The sequence below is a fragment of the Cervus elaphus genome, chromosome 16, assembly GCF_910594005.1.
Source record: "Cervus elaphus chromosome 16, mCerEla1.1, whole genome shotgun sequence".
Classification (NCBI taxonomy): domain Eukaryota; kingdom Metazoa; phylum Chordata; class Mammalia; order Artiodactyla; family Cervidae; genus Cervus; species Cervus elaphus.
The window spans coordinates 15,089,842-15,112,982 of NC_057830.1; the positions used below are offsets into that span (position 1 = coordinate 15,089,842).

The following is a 23,141-nucleotide window of genomic DNA, read 5'->3' on the forward strand; positions in this document are numbered from 1 at the left end:
TGGTCATGCAGAATGACAGATGTAAGGTCAGGATTCCTTCAGGCTTCCTTTTCCTTGAAATTAGTTTTCCAGTTTTAAAGTTATTGAATCAAAAGCTGCAAGCATTAAGACAAAATGGAGCAGTGTCTCTGTATAGGAATGAAAAACACAAGCCAAGAATAGGAACCAGAAATTCTAGTTTTCTATCTGCCACCAACTACCTATGCCTCTTCAGGCTTCTGAGTCCTCATCACAGGGCTGGTGTTTCCTCTAAACTACCTCAGTTAAGAAAGTACTACAAAATCTTTATCTAAAAACAGACAAGAATCCAGGGGTAAGTCAAGATCCACCTTACTGACATCGGCAATCAAAGTGCTCAGTATTTCTTCTAAAGAACACAGAAAACAATTTTCACCACAAAATTCACCTATCAAGTCTATTTTTAACATACATTTTCCTGGTTATTAGTGAGGCCAGTTAATTTGCAACTTCCTATTCATATCCTTTGTTGTTTTTTAATTGGGTCATCCTTTTCCCTATTGATTTGTCAAGAGCTCTTTATATAATCTGAATATTAATCTTTATTTCCCCTGTCACTTATTGTATTGTCTTTTGACATAAGGTTTTCTGTAGTCTTCAGTCAATTTTGGTATTGTATTTGAAAACAGATAAACTTGTCGCTTCCTTGGTGGTTCAGTGGTTAAGAATCCACTTTCAATGCAAGGGACACTGGCTCAATCCCTCGTCCCAGATGATCCGACATGCCACGGAGCAACTAAGCCTGCAAGCCGCAACTACTGAGCCCAAGTACTGCAACCACTGAAGCCCATATGCCTCAAGTCTGTACTCCACAAGAGAAGCCACTGCAGTGAGAAGCCCACACACCACGAGGGACAGTAGCCCCTGCTCCCGGCAACCAGAGAAAGCCCACGCACCACAACTAAGACCTACCATAGCCAAAAAATAGAACAACATTTCAACAGATTACAAAAGATGCTCAGTTTGATGAGAAAACTAAAGAAAACACACGCAGAACAATAAGATTGGACGCCTATCTTGTACCACTCACAATGATTAACTTGAAATGGATCAAAGACTTAAACATAAGGGCTGTTACCATAAAACTCCTGAAAGAAAATGTAGGGAAGAAAGCCAGCAACTGTGACTTTGCCAACAATTTTTTGGGTATCACGAAGAAAGCGCACACACACACAAAATTCGACAAATGGACTACATCAAAGTCAAAAGCTTCTGCATAGCAAAATAAACAATTAAAATGAAAAGAATTCTACAGAATGGGAGAAAAATTTCAAAAACTATGTATCAGTTATGTGGCTAATATCCAAAGTACATAAAGAACTCAATAACAAAAAACCCAAACAATCTGTTTAAAAATTGGCAGATTAGATATAAATCAACATTTCTCCAAAGAGGACGTGGAAATGGTCGACAGACAGATGAAAAGATGCTCCACATCACTAAGCTTCAGGGAAATGTAAATCAAAACAAGATACTACCTTGCATCTGTTAGAACAGCTTCATCAAGGAGACAAGAGGGGCCGGCAAGGTTATGGTGGAAAAAAAATCTTTATACACTGTTGGTGGGAATGTAAACTGGTCCAACCACTATGGAGAATATGGAGGTTTCTTAAGAAATTAAAAATAGATCCACCATATGACCCACTGTGTGTATGAGTTACGTCTTTTTTATTTATTCATCCCTTGATGGCCATTTTGGATTGTTTCCATATCTTAGCTATTGTGAATAGTGCTGCTACAGACACGGGAGTGTATATGTCTTGTCAAAATCCTGTTTTCACTTCTTTGGGTACATACAACATTATTCAACCACAAGAAAGACAGTAACTTCCTATCTGCAACAACATGAATGGACCTTGTGAACATTATGCTAAGCAAGATAAGTCAAGCACAGTATGATATCACTTATATGTGGAAATGTATGTGGAATTTAAAACTCTGAACTTTAAAAAAAAGGTTGTTTTACCTTGGTGGTTACCAAGGGTTTGGGGCATGGGGGAGATAAGAGTGATAGTGTTTGAGAGTATAAACTTGTAATGAGTATTAAATAAGCCAGAGAGATCTAATGCACAGTACAATGAATACAGACAATAATACTGTTAATTCTGTAATGTGATAAGTATCACTACCACAGCAATCAATTACAATATGTATCAGAGCTAACACTTTGTACACTTTACACTTAAAAAATGTCACACAAAGTAATTCAATAAAATTTTTTACTTCAAAAAACAAAGCAAAACAAATACAGCCAGTTACACAACACTTACAAAAGAAAAAACTAACATCACTGGATGGAGAAATACATAAAGCAAATGTGAAAAACAGAGGACTAAATATTAATAAAATAACATTCAAATGACTGTTCATTCTCTGCTTTTATCTCTACAATGTTTCTAACAGAATCCGTTTGTATATGCTACAATTCTTAAGATGGTGATTTCTAAAACTAAAAGAATGTCACAGTATACATGAAAATGGCATGTTAATTTCAGTACTTAATTCATACCTGCATAAATTAACTTCTGACCTGCTACAGGAAAGGCATCTTTACCCTTTTCGGATTCAATCTTCTCTTTCAGTGCTCTCACCTATGGGAAAAATTTTAAAATATTTGAAAAAAAAAATCTAAACAAAGGAAAATCCAGAATCTGAACAAATGATGCAATATAAAAATTTTATACATATTACTGATTCCAAAAACTTAAAAGATCATGTCTTCATAATATTATGTAAAAAAATTCTATTGATAACCCACACTATTAGATATGGTTAAGTATAAACTGTTTTACCATCTATTACACAGGTTTTTTTTCTTAAAAAGACTTTCTTAGTTGACTTTACAAATCTATTCAAAATAAATGTTTCAAAAGCAGAAACTATGATTCTCATTATAAAGTTTATGCATTTATCTCCCACAGAGTAGGAAAGTAAAGAAAAGCTCTCTAATCTAAAAGGTTTAAGAAATAAAGTGGTCTTGTCTACAATGATAAAAAGTAAGTTAAATATGAAAGTCAAAAAGCAAAGTATTTACTTTGAAGTGGCTAATGTTTCATTATAATCACTTGAGGGAGCTTTTATAAAGACCAATTAAAACATAATTTCTGAGTGTGGGTCTGGACATCAATATTTTGTAAAAGCTTTACAGCTGATTTCAAAATCTGGCCAAGGTTGAGAGCCACTGTATTACTTAAATGACCTTGAACAAGTTGCTCAGTTTTTCTCAGCATCAGTCTCATCTATAAAGAGGAACTGGAACGGATGATCTTTATGGTTTTCGATCTCTAAAATATGGTTTTCGATCTCTAAAATTATATGACAGGTTCATTATGAAGTACTCAGAAAACAAATGTAAACTATTTCTGAAGTAGGGTGGCACAGAAGTTAAAGAGAGAGAGAGAGAATAAAACTAAATTTCACTTAATGCCGAAGAATCAAGGGGGAAAATCTCATTTCTTTCAATTCCCAGAAAACTTCTGAAAATTGTACAAGTTGATAGTTCTGAGCTTTATGTGGAAAATTGTCATGGATACAAAAGGGAGGGCTCCTCCCCAAATCACACTGTTACTATTAATGTAAGTAGCAGCTGAAATCCAAACCCAGATCTTCTGACTCCAAGCTTTAGAGGAGAGTATTTTGCAAATGTCACATAAATCACCCTTGCTATACTTATCATCTTCCTGAAGTGGGTCAGTAGCATCATTGCTATTCTGTTATTTCCCAAAGTGGAAATCCGTCACAAGAATCTCAACCAGTAAATATATATGATTACGAGAGGGAAAGTAGGACAAACAACAACAAAACACTCCTCCAATCATTTTATTACTAAATAACAGTGCTTCAAAGAAATCAAAACTGTGATTAACAAATATTAAGAAATAACAATGAGAACTCTATATACATTAATACCTATATGATGTAATTAAAAAAGTCATCACAGACTAATACTAAACATTTATTATTGAAGGAAAATTAACTAAGCATGTAATTCAAACAGAAATAACAAGAAACATATCATACGGAAAATGCACATAAATTAAGAGAAATAGTAGAAAATGGTTCCTGTAGCAACAGAAAAATGGACGAATGACACAGCAGGCAAGTCACAATTATAGACCCAATAAAAAGAAAGCTCAACCTCATTAATAACCAGAAGCACAAATTTTAATGTCAGATTATCATTAATCCAATAACGGTCACACTGGAAAAGACTGTCTTGAATAATTTTTGGTGTTAAGTGTGAAGAGAGGGATATACTTTCAGAATGAGAGTATCAAATAATATAATGTTTTGTGGACAATATGCCAAAATGTCTCAGTATTTTGGCAGAGGGCGTGTGGGAGTGTGTGTAGATTCAACCTGGCAATACCACTTTAGGTCATGCATCAAAGAACACAGGAGAACTAGACTTTGGAACCAGGTTCACTGACCCGTCCAAGCTTCTGGCATTATTCCTTTACCTCAACCCAATGATCTTCACTTCCATCCATTTAAGTCATCTACTCACAGCCATTAGACAGCCCCAAAATGCTCTTCGAAATTATAATAAAAGTGCTAATCTCGTCCCATCAACTCTCTCAGTAACTGTTCACACCTGCTCTTGCATTTCATTACGACCTTGGTCCCATGAGCCTCTCCTTTCATTCCAGCTCTGTTCAGCGTAGACAGTAACGCCACTGCTTCTACGCCTTTCTAACACACAGCTGTCTGTCTTCCTACTGCTCCTACCAGGCACATCTCCACACATGGACAACACAACCGACTTTGTCAGCGCTCAAACTTTACCTCAACCACGCCGTGCTGCCATACTTTCCTACCTCACGGAGCTAACAAATCTCACCTTTAATACCTAACCAGCTACTTATCCACATTCCCAGTCTTCTTAATGTTACTGAAGAAAAGGAAAGACATCCCCAATCCTTCTGTTCCCCTGGTTAGCCCTCTCCCTCCCTCCTCCAAGACGTTGTTGTTTCAAATCTGTACTCTCCTCTAAGTCTGATTCCCAACACGTGCCCCCTCCCCACAGACGATCACTTTCTACTTCATTCAAGACACAGACAACACCCCAGGAACTCACTCTCAACTTGCTGCTTCCAAACTGACACATGGGTTTTTTTTGGCATCCAGATTGACCTAATCTCCGTATTCTTCTCTACTCCCTCTCTTCAAATCTAATTCCTGTTGTCCCTCCAGTACCTTGCTAGATTCATTGTTTCCTATCTCCCCACCCACTTTTATTTTCAACCTCTCCCTCAAGGCCAGTTCATTTCCATTCACACTAAACAGACCTAATTCTCTATCATCTTAAAAACAACCCCCTCCCCCAATCTGTCTCCTGCTGGTTACACTCTCCTCCCCTTGTCTCAAGCAATTTTCAAAAAAGTTAACTACACATTGCTTTTACTTACCCACAACTGCATACTTACTACTCAAGAGTGCAATACAATGGGATAAACTGAAGCGTGGACTTTGTTCTCATTTTGCTGCTTATTGTCGGCAGCGGCGCCACTCCTACAATGACAGGAAGGTGGCCCTCCCCAGTACCCCTGAGTTTAGCAGCATCAGCACCCAACATGTCTTAATCCTTCTCTATAGTATTACCTGACCTCTCTGTCACAGCTGACAGTACTGACCCATTTCTCCCTTTCACACTGTCCTCCTTTGGATTCCGTAACACTAAACTCTTCCAGTGTTCCTCCTACCTCTACCCCCTCCATTTTGAAATCCCCTTCCTTGCCCAGACCTTTAAGTGTTGTCAAGGCTCTGCTTCTGACTGCACTTTCTTTCGCACACTCTTCTGGGATAATCCATCTCATCTACCTCTAGGTCTTGAGAAGGATTCAGATGTCACCTGTATCTCTAGCCCAGCTCTCCCTTGACCTTCAGTTTTGCATATCCAACTCTACTAGAAACCTTCACTGGATATCCCATAGGCATTTGAACCAGAATGTATTTCTGAAGGATGGTTTCTAGACTACTTTAAGTCTTCTCTAACCCAATCAAGCTGAGCATCATTTTGAAATAGCTTATACAGAAAAGCCTTCTTTCCAGATGCTGTGAAGAAGGAAAAGGGAGCAACTCTTGCACATGGCTTCTCCAGGAAGCAGCAGCCAATGGAGTCAACAAAAGAGTCCAAAATGCAGTACTTAAGTGCAACCTCAAAAACGACAGAGTGATCTCTGTTCATTTCCAAGGCAAACTATTCAGTATCACACTAATCCAAGTCTATGACCCAGTCACTAATGCTGAAGAAGCAGAAGTGGAACGGTTCTATGAAGATCTACAAGGCCTTCTAGAACTAACACCAAAAAAGGTGTCCATTTCATCACAGGGGACTGGAATGCAAAGTAGGAAGTCAAGAGATACCCAGAGTAACAGGCAAGCTTGGCCGTGGAGTACAAAATCAAGCAGGGCAAAGGCTAACAGAGTTTTGCCCAGAGAATGCACTGGTCACAGCAAACACCTTCTTCCAACAACACAAGAGACGACTCTACACATGGACATCATCAGATGGTCAATGTCGAAACCAGATGGATTATATTCCTTGCAACTGAAGATGGAGAAGCTCTATACAGTCAGCAAAAAACAAGACCAAGAGCTGACTGTGGCTCAGATCATGAACTCCTTATTGCAAAATTCAGACTTAGATCGAAGAAACTAGGGAAAACCACCAGACCGTTCAGGTATGACCTAAATCAATTCCCTTACTACTATACAGTGGAAGTGACAGATTCAAGGGATTAGATCTGACAGACAGAGTGCCTGAAGAACTGTGGACAGAGGTTCGCAACATTGTTCAGGAGGCTGATTAAAATCATCCCCAAGAAAAAGAAATTCAAAAAGGCAAAATGCCTGAGGAGGCCTTACAAATAGCTGAGAAAAGAAGAGAAGCGAAAGGCAAAGGAGAAAAGGAAAGATATATCCATGTGAATGCAGAGTCTAAAGAATAGCAAGGAGAGATAAGAAAGCCTTCCTCAGCGATCAATGAAAAGAAATAGAGGAGAGCACCACAATGGGAGAGACTTGAGATTTCTTCAAGAAAATGAGAGATACCAAGGGAACATTTCATGCAAAGATGGGCTCAATAAAGGACAGAAACGGTATGGACCTAACAGAAGAGAAGATATTAAGAAGAGGTGGCAAGAATACACAGAAGAACTATACAAAAAAGATCTTCACGACCCAGATAATCATGATGGTGTGATCACTCACCTAGACCCAGACATCCTGGAATGTGAAGTCAAGTGGGCCTTAGGAAGCATCACTATGAACAAAGTCAGTGGAGATGATAGAATTCCAGCTGAGCTATTTCAAATCCTAAAAGATGATGCTGTGAAAGTGCTGCACTCAATACGCCAGGAAATTTGGAAAACTCAGCAGTGGCCACAGGACTGGAAAAGGGCAGTTTTCATGCCAATCCCAAAGAAAGGCAATGCCAAAGAATGTTTAAACTACCACACAATTGCACTCATCTCACACGCTAGCAAAGTTATGCTCAAAATTCTCCAAGCCAGGCTTCAACAGTACATGAACTGTGAACTTCCATATGTTCAAGTTGGATTTAGAAAAGGCAGGGGAACCAGAGATCAAATTGCCAATATCCATTTGCTCATAGAAAAAGCAAGAGAATTCCAAAAAAATATCTACTTCTGCTTCACTGACTACACTAAAGCCTTTGTCTGTGTGGATCACAACAAACTGTGGAAAATTCTTCAAGAGATGGGAATATCAGACCACCTTATCTGCCTCCTGAGAAATCTGTATGCAGGTCAAGAAGCAACAGTTAAAACTGGACATGGAACAACAGACTGGTTCCAAATAAGAAAAGAAGTACAGCCAGACTGTATATTGTCACTCTGCTTATTTAACTGATATGCAGAGTACATCGTGCAAAGTGTCAGGCTGGATGAAGCACAAGCTGGAATCAAGGTTGCCGGGAGAAATATCAATAACCTCAGATACACAGGCAACACCACTCTTAAGGCAGAAAGCAAAGAAGAACTAAAGAGCCTCTTGATGAAAGTGAAAGAGGAAGAGTGAAAAAGCTGGCTTAAAAGTCAACATTCAAAAAACTAAGATCATGGCATCGGGTCCCATCACTTCATGGCAAATAGACGGGGAAACAATGGAAACAGTGACAGATTTTATTTTCTTGGGCTCCAAAATCACTGCAGATGGTGACTGTGGCCATGAAATTAACAGACACTTGCTCCTTGAAAGAAAAGCTATGATCAACCTAGACAGAATATTAAAAAGCAGAGACATTACTTTGCCAATAAAGGTCCATCTAGTCAAAGTTATGGATTTTCCAATAATCATGTATGAATGTGAAAGTTGGACTATAAAGAAAGCTGAGTTCTGAAGAACTGATGCTTTTGAACTGTGGTGTTGGAGAAGACTCTTGACAGTCCCCTGGACTGCAAGACGATCCAACCAGTTCATCCTAAAGGAAATCAGTCCTGAATATTCATTGAAAGGACTGATGCTGAAATTGAAGCTCCAATTCTTTGGCCACCTGATGCAAAGAACTCACTCACTGGGAAAGACCCCAATGCTGGGAAAGACTGAAGGCAGGAGAAGGGGACGACATAGGATGAAATGGTTGGATGGCATCACCGACTGGATGGACATGAGTCTGAGCAAGCTCTGGGAGTTAGTGAAGGACAGAAAAGCCTGGCATGCTGCAGTCCATGGGGTCACAAAGAGTAGGACATGACTGAACAACAGAACTGAACTGAACTGTGCTGAGCCCCATGTCAATGCTTCCAGTAAGTCATCTCAAAAGGATGGGCATAATACTAAGCACTACGATCAGAGTAAACACGTTTCTCCTGGATGAAGCAGGAATATGGAACTATACTTTCATTTTGCTGTTTATTTTCCCCTAGATAAAGGATGGTAGTTTATCATTGATTAGAGACAGAACATGGTTAAGACTCAAGAAATCTATTTTTTTTCTAACCACATACTTCTCTTTTATGAAACCGTGCATTTTAAAAGAAAAACATAATCAACATCTTCCACTAAACATAGCTAACATCGCCTTTTTTATCCAAAAGGGAGACAATCATAATAGTTTACTGAAAAAGGCCAACACAAAAGCAGATCAGTTATCCTTTTCATCCCATTCTGTTCTGAGGAAGTTGTCTCTCACTTCTCCAATATTCCTTACATTAAATCCAGTGGTTCCAACTTATCATCTAACTACTTTTCAATGTGAACACTATATTGTATCCCATGACACTATCTTAGTTCAGGCCAACCACCATTAAAAGTAGTTATTTCCATGAATTTAAGTTGTATGTTTCAAATATAAAAGTAATGTCTTTTAAATCTTATCTCCATAGTAGTATGATGTTTTGCAAGTCAGTCTTCTTACACATCACTTAGTTCATGGGTGCTACATACTTACTATGTGTCAGGCAGTGTACAAAGAGTCTCACAATATTTAATTCATTTACTCTATGTTAGATCTCTATTTGAATCCTGGCTGGTTATTCAGACAGACTTAGTATTTGAGAACAAATACTATCGAGATTTGTGAACACTGATGCAGGCATTTTTGAGGCAATCGGCCATCCTTTGACCCAAAAATTCCACCTCTAAGAATCAGTACTAAAAGGATGTTCACAGAAATACTTCAAAGATACATGAACAAAATGTGTTCATGTGTAGTACACTACTTACTGTAATACTGCAAACAACCCTAAATATCCATCAATGGTGAAATGGTAAAATACATTATTGCTCATTCATACAGCTGTATAGTTATGCAATACATTAAGAACAGTGACTAAAGAAATGCAGAGAATGCATATACATTAAAATGACTGGATGAAATATTTACAATTATCTTTAAGGGACAAAAGCAATGGATTTTAAAATACATAGTGTTGTTTTTATGTATTATACGCACACATTTTTCTGGAAAAAAAAAAAAGCAGCATATACAGAATTCAGAAGTGGTTACTTAAGACCAGGGGCCTAAAGCCTTTTGCTTTTTATTTTATACATTTTACTTACTATAACAAGTCTCGATTGTTTTTAGTAATGAGGGGAAATTTAAGTAGTTTAAAAGAAAAAACATCTCATTGTACCCTCTTCCAACCATTACTAATATTACACAAGAATACACTGCAATTTATGAGATCTCACTAAAGCAGAAAATTCTGGATAGTAGTTCTAACACTATATAGCCTAGCAAATTAAAAAAATTAGTAACAGCAAATAAGTTTTAGCCATTAACCATTATGTATGTGTTAGTAGCTTAGTCAAATCTGACTCTTTGCAACCCCATGAACTGTAGCCTGCCAGGCTCCTCTGTCCATGGAATTCTCCAGGAAAGAATACTGGAATGGGTTGCCATTCCCTTCTCCAGGGTATCTTCCCAATCCAGGGATCGAACCTGGGTCTCCCACATTGCAGGCAGATTCTTTACTATCTGAGCCACCAGGGAAGCCCCCATTAGCAAAAGGAAACAGAGACCTAAAGCAAAATATGTTTACAAAAGGATTTCATACATTTACACTATGGGCAAAACTTTTTCATTTTTGGTTCCTTGGGCAGTATCCTTCCATTTGAGAAACTGGTGCAGGCACCAAAGAGTATTTCCTGAATCTTGCCCACAAAGCAGGTTTCAGGTAATTCTAAAAACAGAACTGATTATGAAGATGTCAGCTGACATTAACGCAACAGAAAAAATCTTCCCACTGGACCAAAGGAATAAAAAATGTGGCACAATCATTTTTGTTTAACTGAAAAAATAATTCAGATTACAGTATTAACAATGCGTGGATAACAGTAAACAAAGGCAGTAACCCTAATCTCAAATTAGGGTTATGATCTAAAAGTTACTATTTTAAGTATAATTTGAAATTCATAATCCATTCTCCCCCAACAGAAACTATGATAATTGGGCTCCTAAAGCCAAAGTACTGAAAGTGTTAGTCACTGAGTTGTGTTCAACTCTGCAACAGAGAACTGTTGAATTGTAGCCCGCCAGGCTCCTCTGTCTGTCGAATTCTCCAGGCAAGAATACTGGAGTGGGCAGCCATTCCCTTCTCCAGGGGAATCTTCCCAACCTGGGGATTGAATCTGGGTCTCCAGCATTGCAGGCAGACTCTTAACTGTCTGAGCCATCAGGGAAGCCCCTGGTAACCAACAGCAGCTACTAATTTCTTCTTCTTCTTCTTCTTTTTTTTTTAATAAAAAAGCCTATCTATTTATGCCAGTTTAATCTATTCTACAATATTATAAATACATTTCTAACAGTATGGTCTCATCAAGATCAAAACAGACATAGACTTTGAAGACAGTAAAGCAGAAACTCCCAAGTTACTCGTAAATTTTAAAGTTTCTATGTAGGCAAAGAACGGATCTAATACACGACAAAAAAAGCCACCCACCTAATACAACCAGACCCGTAAAGAACAGGACAGAGGGAGAGACAACAACTGTTATCCACCCATTGAAGCTCGAGGACCTATTCATACATATTAATCATTTGCAGCTGCTCTACTTCCTCTGCTGGAAAAGGTATATACAATGCTAAAGGGTTTATAAAGTTCATTTCACTAAAAATTCCATATACAAGAAATGTATTTATCCAAACTTACGAGGAACAGACACTGTGGTGTCCTTCAGCAGGATTCACTGTTCTATACCAAGTTTAAATTTATAACATTTCTTTCCAAAAGCAACTGAAATTTTATACATTATCTATGAAATAATCTCAATTTTCAAGCCTAAAATGGCAGAACACAGCTCTCAACACTGAAGTTGCTGACTTCATCAAGCTGAGAAAATAAGGATATCTCACAAAAACCATCTTCAAAAAGGACAGTGAAAACACTGATCACAATGAATGGAAAACTGATAAAAACAGGACTTGTTTTTTTAAAAAACTGTGTAAGATTTATGATTTCACAATTTACCCAGATTTTCAAATCCATGATCTCATCTGATTTTCACACCATCTCTATGAGGAAGGCAGATAAATTACTATTCCTCCCATTTCACCCATGAGAAAACACATTTAAGCACTATACCACATTCAAAGATACCAAGCAACTACAAAGTGGGAAAAAGCTCTCCTCTATCTTAGGAACAGTATGATGTATTTGAAAGAGCAAGATGTTTAAAAAAAAAAAAAATCTAGCAAACAGATTCAAGAGCTACTCTTAAGTTCTGCTGTAAGGAAGAGGGGGAAACGGGACAGTAGACAAATGTGGAGACAAGGGAGGGTTCTACTAAAACAAGGACAATGTTAAGATAACTCTAGAAATGGAAAAATCAATGATGAGGAAAAGGAGAACTGATGGAGTAGTGTCCTTTATAAATGGGTTTAGGAAGTTGTGGGAAAGTGGAGGAAGCAGCCTTAGATGGTACTATCCACGAGACATAGCTATCTCCACAACAGAGAGGCTGTCGGGTAGGGCGCTCTGCTGGGATCTTGAGTAAGTTCTGTCCTGACAGTTTCTATATTCTCAATAAAATCTCAAATCTAGGGTCATCAACTGAAAATAGAGCGGAGGTGGTATGAAATCTGCCGATGACACGGGAAAAATGAACTGACTAGTGAAGCGTATGACTGCCGGCACGAAGGACTTGGTGATGATTGTCGTTCAGCAATTTGAGACAAGGAGCCCGCGTGTTCAGCTTCTAGTAGCACCGGGGCAAGCACAGACTTCATCACATCTGGGGTTTTTCAAACAAGAACCACGGGGCGAGAGTGGGACCATGTTGTGAAGCGCTGTCACCAAGCACACTGTGTACTACCTCAAACTCACTTAACCTTCAAAACAATCCTGAGCGGCCAGTACTTCCGTGGCTATATTCTCAACCTCACTGATGAGGAAACAGGCACAAAACTGGGTGACTAGCCAAAGGGCACATCACATGGCAAGTGCTATGGCCAGGATTGAGACTTGGGCAGCCTGGCTCAAGAGACATGCTACACTTGACCCTTGCAAAGGAGTGATTATAACCACTGGCTCTATTTTAGCTGGGCAAAAGTGGAAGCAATAACATGGAGGGGGGGAGCAGAGAAAAGCAGTACAGATCAAACAGATTCTAAGTCTCATAAAAACTGGCAACAGAGGAAAGTTAAAGTGAGGTACCAAAAACAGATCACTGTGGACAAGAGGAAGAGCTCCAGTTACCTGCTATGATAAGAGCTAGTTACCACTCCTGGGTCTGAATAAATGAAGTAAGTAGAAGGAAAGATCACCAGATGGGCAATTAATGAATTGAGATCAGACTGTGGGCAAGACCGTTCAAAGACAGTGAAACTACCAAGACCATTGACTGTGACCCCAGACAGGTTACTCATCATGCTGGTCTCCAATTCTTTTTAAAACACACATTATTACATATTTTTCACAATTCTGGTTTATTTTTTTAAAAAACAATGCCTACCACAAGCTGTGACACTCAGAATTATTGCGATTGTTTTCACGTGTCTCCCATGCATTCCTCAATTCACTCAAATCTAACTTCTGGCCCCACCGCTTCAAGGAGACTACTCTCCCGGGTCACTTACGACCTCCAAGTTGCCAAAAACAAAAGTCATGCTCCTTGTTTTCATCTTAACTTTTTTGCAAGTAGCAGATACATTTGACCCTTTCCTTGTCTTTGAAACTTTTTTCTTCTCTTGGATTCTTCCTATTTCAAAGGTTGCTCCTTGACTGCCTGACCTCTTCACTATTCAGTCTTCGCATGGTAGAGCGCCCCAGGTTTCAGCCCTAAGCACCACTCCATTCCATTCTCACCAAGGTTCCTCAATTCTAGTAGCACACAAGGGGTAATTTAGGCAGTTGGGCTCGATTTCGTCAAGAACAGGCACTGAAAAAGGCTGAGGCAAGATGATCTCATCCATTTCCATGGACTGAGGTCAAACATACATGTGGCTTGTCATGTCTCTAACCCCAGCCAAATTTCCCTCTGGAATTGAAATTCATAGCAAATCTCCTTGTCATCTCCACTTGAATGTTTTAGTAGGCGTCTTAAATGTAAGTCTTTGAGTTCCCGCCCCAATCCCTAAACCTGCTCCTCTCCCATCCCGCCATGTCTCGGCAAAGAACATGGTATTCACACAAGTTATACAACTGAAACCTACACTTAATCTTTGATTTCTCAACTTCCCCCACTCCAACTCTTCATCAGCTCTACCCTTCCAACCATATCTCAAATCCTTCCAACTCTCTTTATATCTCTACTCTTACTTCCCTGGTCAAAGCTTCAACTCCCGAAACTGTTGTGCAAGCCTCACTGCTCTTCGTACTATCTGTTCTCCAGACAGCAAAATAACCTTTCCAAATCATAAAAGAAATATTCTTCTCTGCTCTACTTAAAAGCCCCCAAAGGCTTCCTATTTTACAATGAAAAGCTCCAGCTTATTACAAAGCCCTACAGGCCCTGGCCTCTTGCCTAACTCTAATCCCTCACCTCTCTTTCCCTTCACCTACTAGAACAACAAAACAGGCCTTTTTTGATTCCCAAAGCACTCTTGAAAGTCTTTCCCTAAAGAAAACACTCTCCCCATCTCTGAGTGCTTATTATTCAGATCTCAGTTTAAATGTCACCTTATTTAGAAAGGTCTTCTGTGACCAGTCAATTTAAAAGTAGCCACCTAGTCATGCACTATCACATTACCTCACCCTATTTCAATTCTCTACATAACTCTTACCATTATCTGGTTTTGAAAACTTGTTTTTCAACTGATTTATCCCACTACAACATATGCACCATAATAGCAGGACCTGACATTTTTAGTAAGTATTCAACCAACAGTAAATAAATTTACATGCAAAGATTGAGGGATCACTGACTTGGCAATTCACCAAAAAATGTATTTAGTTCATTCAAAAGATCTTTATCAAATTCTTGTTGCTGTTGTCTAGTCTCCAAGTCATATCGAACTCTTTGCAACCCAAAGGACTGTAGGCTCCTCTGTCCATGGGATTTCCCAAGCAAGGATACTGGAGGGGGTTGCCATTTCCTTCTCCAGGGGATCTTCCCGACCCAGGGATCGAACCCACATCAGCTGCATTGGCAGATGGATTCTCTACCACTGAACCACCTGGAAAGCTCCCTTAAATGCTTCCTGCATGCTAAGTACAGAAACAGCAAAGGTCTGATACAAGCCATTACCAGGTTTCCCAGGTACTTCCAGTATTTTGTTTTACCAAAATGCCAAGACACCTGTGATATAGTATTTTAATACGTTAACTACTTAAAGGTTTTAATAATCTAGAAAACTTCCATAATAAGGCACTAACTCCAGCACAACTCTATTATAATATAATTAGCCATGATGGAACAATGTGCTAAAAAATGATGGCTAGTAAATCTTATATACAAAACTAGTACTCAAGCAGTATTTTGTAGCACAAATGTATCACGAAGTGAGATAATTCTTTGCAGATTACTGTACAGAACATCAAATATACTGTCTAATCAAAACTACTGTACTTCAGCAACCGTCTTATCAAAAACTTCCAATGTATACACATAGCTTTGTTGTGACTTATGTAGTATTTTAGCTTGTGCATTTAATGTCTCACCTCAAACTTACTGTTGTTTTTTCCCCAGTTACTTTATAAGAGGAGATGAATTATTATTGTAATAATAAAAAGACTTCTGTAATGGTTAACACTAAAGGCAGTGCAAGATAATGGTCAAGTAAATGGTACAAAATGGCAATGTTAAGAAAGTTTCACTGTTTTGTTTTTGTTTTTTTTTTAAAAAAGGAGGGGAGGACTTTCAACATTCAAAAACTAAAGCAAATACAAACACCTTAAAAACAAATCCTCTTGCTTTTTCTACTGTGTCTGTCTCCTACGCTATAGCCACCGTCTGAGCTAAGACTATGTAAATATGCCTCCCCAAAAGACCCAGACTATGTCTCCATGTCCTTGCATTCCTCTGGTTCTGCCAGTCAAAGCTTACTGAACATTTACTTGTTCAGCAAATGAATCACTCCCATGATTCCTCTTATCTCTCAGTCCTCTTTCACTCATTTTTGCTCCTACTCCTCTCAAGCTCACAAGAGTTTCTACACCAGCCATTTCAAGTTACTTAACTAATTTAAGGTTCCTTAGTTACTTCTAGGTAAAAAAATCAAACCTCTGAGTGGCCAACATAGAGGTTTCAGAGACCAAAATCTGTTCATTTTATGTCAATCTCCCTAGAAGTCTCACTGAAATCCTATTTTTTCCCCTTTATTTTAGATTTATTTTCCTAATATCCTGGCTATCTAGTTTTCACAAACAGGATACTTACAGTCTGCCGATAATTATATAATTTTCATTGCTTCTTTTACTGGAATGCTCTCAAATACAGTATTAAAAATAAACGTTAATTTAAAAATCACTATAAAGATGTAATTAAAATAGCTCTAATATTCCCCCATTTCTGAAATTTAAGTCCATTAAAGTAAAAACCCACAAGTCATTTTAAAATAAATGTTTCAGAATATCCGGACTGAATGTTTTCATTTCTTGTCTCAGACTAACAATGTTAGGTTTTACATTTATATAAACAGCAACAAAAAACTGAAGAAGCAACTCTGTAACTAAGCTTTCTGAAAATCTACCTCCAGAAGTATATGTTTATACTTCATATAAATAAACTGGATAATAGCTAATTACCTATACAAACACAAATAGCAACATAGCTAATTATCTATACAAACACGATATTGGCTCTAAGATAATGAATGCATAAAATGCCTCAAGAGCAATACAAATCTAGTAGAACATAAATATTTCAGTGGAGCTGTAGAAAGTCACTGCATATCTTCAATAAACCCAGAAATATAAAACAAAAACACAACACACACAAACCCACTCCAAACCTTTAGGCTTCAATAATTCTGGAACTAATTGTGAATACCAGAATAAAGTTCCTGCAGCACCAACATTACAAAAAACCAAAGTCAATAGATACTTTATGGAAAATTTTGGCTGAAAACATTAAACAGCTGCATTTTCACTTCCATCCTTTAACTTATAAGTACCCACTAAGCAGTAAAGGAATATTCAGGAAGAATTTGATTTGCCAGTTAATAGCAATCCACAGGTGTTGTCAATTTTGAGGACACTTAATTTCTCATCAAAACTTGGTATCTCTTGTACCTTTTAAGAATTTATCATGTAGCATGTTTACACATATAATTAAGTACCTTGAACTAAAATCATTTTGTGCCACAATTTCAAAAAGGTTGGGAACTACATTTTTAAATAATTCAAGACGTAGAAAACTTCCTCACTCAAAGGTACCCATTGATTAATAATTGATTCCATTTACTGACCAAAAATTAAATACTATTTAATCTTCACATCTTTGTAAAACTGGTACATGGCAAATTAACTTAGAGCCGCAAATGGGCGCTCACGTTTATTTAATTAACCAACACTAAGTAGTCATGTATGGATGTGAGAGTTGGACTATAAAGAAAGCTGAGCATCCAAGAATTGATGCTTTTGAACTGTGGAGCTGTGGCGTTGGAGAAGATTCTTGAGAGTCCCTTGGACTGCAAGGAGATCCAACCAGTCCATCCTAAAGGAAATCAGTCCTGAATATCAGTGGATGGACTGATGCTGAAGCTGAAACTCCAATACTTGGCCACCGGATGCGAAGAAGTGACTCATTGGAAAAGACCCTGATGCTAAGAAAGACTGAAGGCGGACGACAGAGGATAAGATGGTTGAATGGCATCACCGACTCAATAGACATGAGTTTAAATGAGTAAGCTCCAGGAGTTGGTGATGGACAGGGAGGCCTGGCGTCAGGCGGTCCACAGGGTCGCAAAGAGTCGAACACGACTGAGCTGAACTGAAGGTCCCCGACCTCCACCAAAATTGAATCAATCATTTTGAAAAATACAGACGGGCAGAAAGTTGCTGCTGTAAATACAACACTGTGACAACCTCAAAGGTGTGCAGACGCACACTTCCAGAACACAAGAAGTAAGTTTACACTGAATGGCAATTTTTAGATCTTGGCATAAAGTTGTACTGATTTCAACACAGTGGCTTTTTGCGGTCACAAATACAGAGGATGACATGAGAATTTTACACGTGAAGTTTGAGTCGTTCAAGAGTTTACAGAAGAGATTCAGAGTTTTTATTTTATTTCTCCTCTGAAAGGTTATTATTTGGGGGTAGGGTGCAGACTTCCGACTCCTACAATTTCAAGGCTTCTAACACAGGGAACTCGCTAATCTGGAGTTAAGTTTGCGTCTGGATTTACTGGAAGGGCTCTAATGCAACAATCTTCACCACCAAAGAGGCCTCGAAGTGCAATCAACGTATGGGTGTGGGCTGGGTGGCGGCAGAACTGCTGCGAGACGATTCGAGATTTATGCAAATAAAAGGGTCACCAATTCTGCGGCGAAGAGGGCAAAAAAATGCATTTTCACCACCCCTCACACTCACACTCCGCGGCTGACAGAACCCGATACCATTTTATTTAAGGCTCATTATCTCCAGTTACCACCTCCAAGACCTCAGCGCCTAACCAGGTCCACGCAGGGACAGTGGCGACGCCTACCTCTCCCTTCTCAATCTGTGCACCCACACCCGGTAGCCCAGCTCGACCGCCCAGGCCACCCTGACGTCCCCTCCCCCTCTGGCCCCTCCGCCGAGAGCGCCCAGGCCGAGGCCTCCGGTGCCCCGCTAGCGCGTGCTTCACGCCATATGCTACCCGGGCTTCGGTGTCCGACCACTGCTTCCCCTCACTGCTGCCACAAAACTGCCACAAAGCCCGCAGCCCACCCTTGAAGGTCCAGTGGGCCGCACGCCGCCGGGTCCCTGGCCCTACCCGCGCCCGGAGCCCGCAGGCCTCATAAGCGCCCGGGTCCCTAGACCCCCGGCTCGCCATGCCCTCTCGGGTGCACCGCGGCTCTACCCGCTAGGGCTCCGCTCGAAGCTGAGGTCGGGGCCCCGCACGCGGTCCCGCCGCGCCACCCACCCCAGCCCAGGCCCTCCCGGCCCCTCGCGCGGACCGCCCCCGATCCGTGCCGGGCCCAGCGCGCTCCGCCGCACTCACCGTCTCGTCGGGGTCGATGTCGATCTTGAAGGTCTGCTGCTGGAGGGTCTTCAGGGTGACCAGCATGGTGCCGTCGCGCAGCTCCGCTGCCGGGCCTGCTCCGGGTGCTGGCCGCTGGGCGGGGTCTGTGGCCTGGCGGGGCCCCGGGGTCGCCCGCGCTCCTCGCGCACTCGGGAGGAAGGCGGTGGGGGTGGGGGCTTGTCACATTCGCCCTGCAGAGCGGCCTCTCCCCGAGTCCTGGCCCCCGGCCGCGCCGCTCCCTCCGCGACTGCGGCCTTCCTCGCGAGCTCGGGCCACCGTGCTTCCTCACGCGCCCGGTTACCAGCCACTGGGTCTGCAGGAAGCGCGAGGGGCTCTGCGAGAGGAGCACAGAATCCGCTAGCTCACCACAGGCTGGTGGCCGCCATCATCGTGACTCGCCGAGACGCGCCCTCCCCCCACCACCCTAAAAACCTGGGGGGATGGGGCCGGGCTGGCAGAGCGCGCAGGCGTAGGGTGCGGCGAGGCTGTGCGCAGGCGCAGCTAAGAACTCCGCCCCGGAATTGGGGCGGGGCGGATTGCCGCTCTGGAATGTCGGCCGTCTGGAAGGCGCGTGCGCAGGCGCAGTCAGTGGGCGTCGCGGGGGGTGGAGCTCAGGGCTTCCTCGTCGCGTCTGTTTCTGGGGCCTTCTCCCGCCCGCTGTCGCTCCGCCTACGTGCAGACTCCGGTTGCCTGAGTTGCGCAATCCGTAGCCGGGGAAGCGCTACGTGGAGACAGGACAGAGTGGATGGCGATCCTTGGAACTGGGGAGCTAGAGGGCGGTAGGTCGGGGCGAGGTTTAAGTGAAAGGGTCGTGGGCAACCAGAATAGTGGGCCGGCGCTTGCTGTGAGGCTGAACCCTTGTGCTGGGATTAATTTACCCTGAGAACACTGACTTCAGCGCCAGACCAAGTTAATGGACCTTGCGCCTAAATATAAGATCAAATTATATCACTTCCCCAGGCAGATCTGTCCAATGGCACCTCATCTCATGAGTAAAAGTCAAAGTTCCTAGAGCTAGATACACAGTCCCTACCTCCCACATCCTATTCTTTCGGCTTGCACTAGACGTTGTTGGTGGATGTTCAGCAAATGCTCTCACCTGAGAGTCTACCTTCACCCTTGCCGTTTCCGCTTCGAGTCCTCTGTTCCTCGATACGTGCGTGGCTCGCCATCTCACTTCCTTCAAATCCTTGCTCAGATGTCGCCTTCTCAGGGAGATCGACTCTGGATACCCGACTTAAAACAGCAACTTCCCTAGTTCCGTTACCCTGCTCTGTTTTCTATCGCACTTAGTTCAGTTCAATTCAGACGCTCAGTCGTGTCCGACTCTGCGACCCCATTGCCTGCAGCACGCCAGGCTTCCCTCTCCATCACCAACTCGCGGAGCTTACTCAAAGTCAGGTCTGTCGGGTCGGTGATGCCATCCACCCATCTCATCCTTTGACGTCCCCTTATATTAAGACATATTTATTGGGTTTATCATCTTTCTCCCTTCAGTAAATCACAGGCAAGCTGCACAAAGGCAAAGATTTTGTTGTGTTGTGTGATGCACCCCTAGCACGAAGAAACATGCCTGGAGTGTAATGCAGGCACGGTAAATATTTTTGGAATCCATGAATGTGCTCTTGGTTTCTCATCAGTAAAATGGGGATAATAATAGCACTTCATTGATTATTGGAGGGGGGTGTTGAATAGTGTATGTAAAATATTTGTACCAGGAATGCACAGTTAGTAGCCCATAAGTAGATAGCTGTTTGTAGTATGCCCATTTCAACTAAGAAAACTGAAGTATAATGAGTAACGTACCTGGAGTCACCCACCTGCTAAGTGGCAGGTCCAGAATCTGAATCCAAGCAGAATGATTTCAAAGTCTATGCTCCTAGGTGCCTGGCTTTCCTCTCTCTTAATTACCTACTCTGCTGCACATTTAGGGGCTTCCGTGATAGCTCAGACGGTAAAGAATCCGCCCGCAATGCGGGAGACCAGGGTTCAATTCCTGGGTCGGGAAGATCCCCTGGAGAAGGGATAGGCTACCCACTCCAGTATTCTTGGGCTTCCCTTTATGGCTTAGCTGGTAAAGAATCTGCCTGCAATGCGGGAGACCTGGGTTCAGCTGCACATTTAACTTAAAGTAATTCAAATGCAAAGTTACAGTTAGGTCACTAGCTGTATGACTAATTGCAAATTACCCCCACTGTACCAGCATCCTCACTGAAATAATGTCACTGCTTGGTTTTCTGTGGATTCTAGGAGCCCAGATCTAATTCTTCCATGGAACTTTGCCTGACCAACCTGGTGTTGCCCTATTCAGAGCACATGTCTCCCCGTATTGTAATTCAGCATCCAACCCTCCACCCTCTGTCTTCCCCTTTATCTATTATTAGTCACCAGGTGATCTCATCTTATCCCTTGTTTTGAAATACCTCTCGCCTGGACTTTTCCCCTTAGCTATCATTAGCTGATTGCCTGCACAGTATCTTTTTTTTTTTTTTTTCACAGTATCTTTTTAAAAAATATTTATGTATTTAGCTGTGCCGGGTGTTTGCTGAGGCACATGGGATCTTTCCTAGTGCACAGGCTTAGTTGCCCTGCAGCATGTGGGATCTAAGTTTCCCAGATCAGAGATTGAATTCACACCCCCTCATGTGGAAGGCAGATTCTTAACCACTAGACCTCCAGGGAAGTCCCAACACAATATCTTGACTTGAAATATAATTAGCATTTGAGACTTAACATGGCCAAACAGAACCATTGACCCGCTCTGGGCCTCCCTCCCCCCTGAAACCTGTTCTCCCAGTTTCCCCCCATCTTAGTTCATGGCACCACCATCAACCCACATGCTCAGACCAAAAATCTAGTCATCATGCCTGATAAGTTCTTCCCTCTCCTCTTCCCTGCACCAGCTACCACATCTAATCCATTATCAAGTCCTGTCAACTTTATTCTCCAAGTTATATCCCCAAATCAGCTGTTTCTCACCATTTCGACTTCTAAAACCCTAGGCTAGTCCATCAACGTCTTTCATTTCAGTTCATCTTTCAAAGAGTCCTGTCCGACTTTTTGTGATCCCATGGACTGCAGCATACCAGGCTTCCCTGTCCATCACCAACTCCTGGAGCTTGCTCAGACTCATGCCATCCAACCGTCTCATCCTCTGTCATCCTCTTCTCCTGCTCTCAACCTTTCCCAGCATCAGGATCTTTTCAACGTCTTTCACCTGCCTCCAAACTGGTCTCTCTGCTTCTGTTCTTTTTCAACCTCCTCAGCCGTCAGAGTGGTCTTTTTCAGATACAAATCATGTCACATCAGTCTTAATACCTAATCACATTTGAGAATAAAATTCAAACTCCTTACCTGACCTTGCAAATTTAACTGACCTTGAACATTTCATGCAAAGATGGGCTCAATAAAGGACAGAAATGGCATGAACCTAACAGAAGCAGAAGATATTAAGAAGAGGTGTCAAGAATACACAGAAGAACTATACAAAAAAGATCTTCACGACCCGGATAATCACGATGGTGTGATCACTCACCTAGAGCCAGACATCCTGGAATGTGAAGTCAGGTGGGCCTTAGGAAGCATCATTATGAACAAAGCCAGTGGAGGTGATAGAATTCCAGCTGAGCTATTTCAAATCCTAAAAGATGATGCTGTGAAAGGGCTGCAGTCAGTATGCCAGCAAATTTGGAAAACTCAGCAGTGGCCCCAGGACTAGAAAAGGTCAGTTTTCATTCCAGTCCCTAAGAAAGGCAATGCCAAAGAATGCTGAAACTACTATACAGTTGCACACATCTCACACGCTAGCAAAGTTATGCTCAAAATTCTCTAAACCAGGCTTCAACAATACGTGAACCGTGAACTTCCATATGTTCAAGCTGGTTTTAGAAAAGGCGGAGGAACCAGAGATCAAATTGCCAACATCCGCTGGATCATCAAAAAAACATGAGAGTTCCAGAAAAACATATATTTCTGCTGTATTGACTATGCCAAAGCCTTTGACTCTGTGGATCACAATAAACTGTGGAAAATTCTTAAAGAGATGGAAATAC

General features: G+C 41.4%; 1 protein-coding gene across 1 annotated transcript in view; it reads right to left on the reverse strand.

Moving 5' to 3' along the window:
- RAD23B (RAD23 homolog B, nucleotide excision repair protein) overlaps nucleotides 1-19,540 on the reverse strand; it is a 43,953-nt gene extending 24,413 nt beyond the window's left edge. The window contains exons 1-2 of the mRNA XM_043927385.1: nucleotides 19,069-19,540; nucleotides 2,528-2,609 (exon numbers count right to left, since the gene is read on the reverse strand). Coding sequence (XP_043783320.1) covers nucleotides 2,528-2,609; nucleotides 19,069-19,134 — 148 coding nt within the window. The 5' untranslated portion in view covers nucleotides 19,135-19,540. The remainder of the gene's footprint in view (nucleotides 1-2,527; nucleotides 2,610-19,068) is intronic.
- Nucleotides 19,541-23,141: the final 3,601 nt, after the last annotated feature.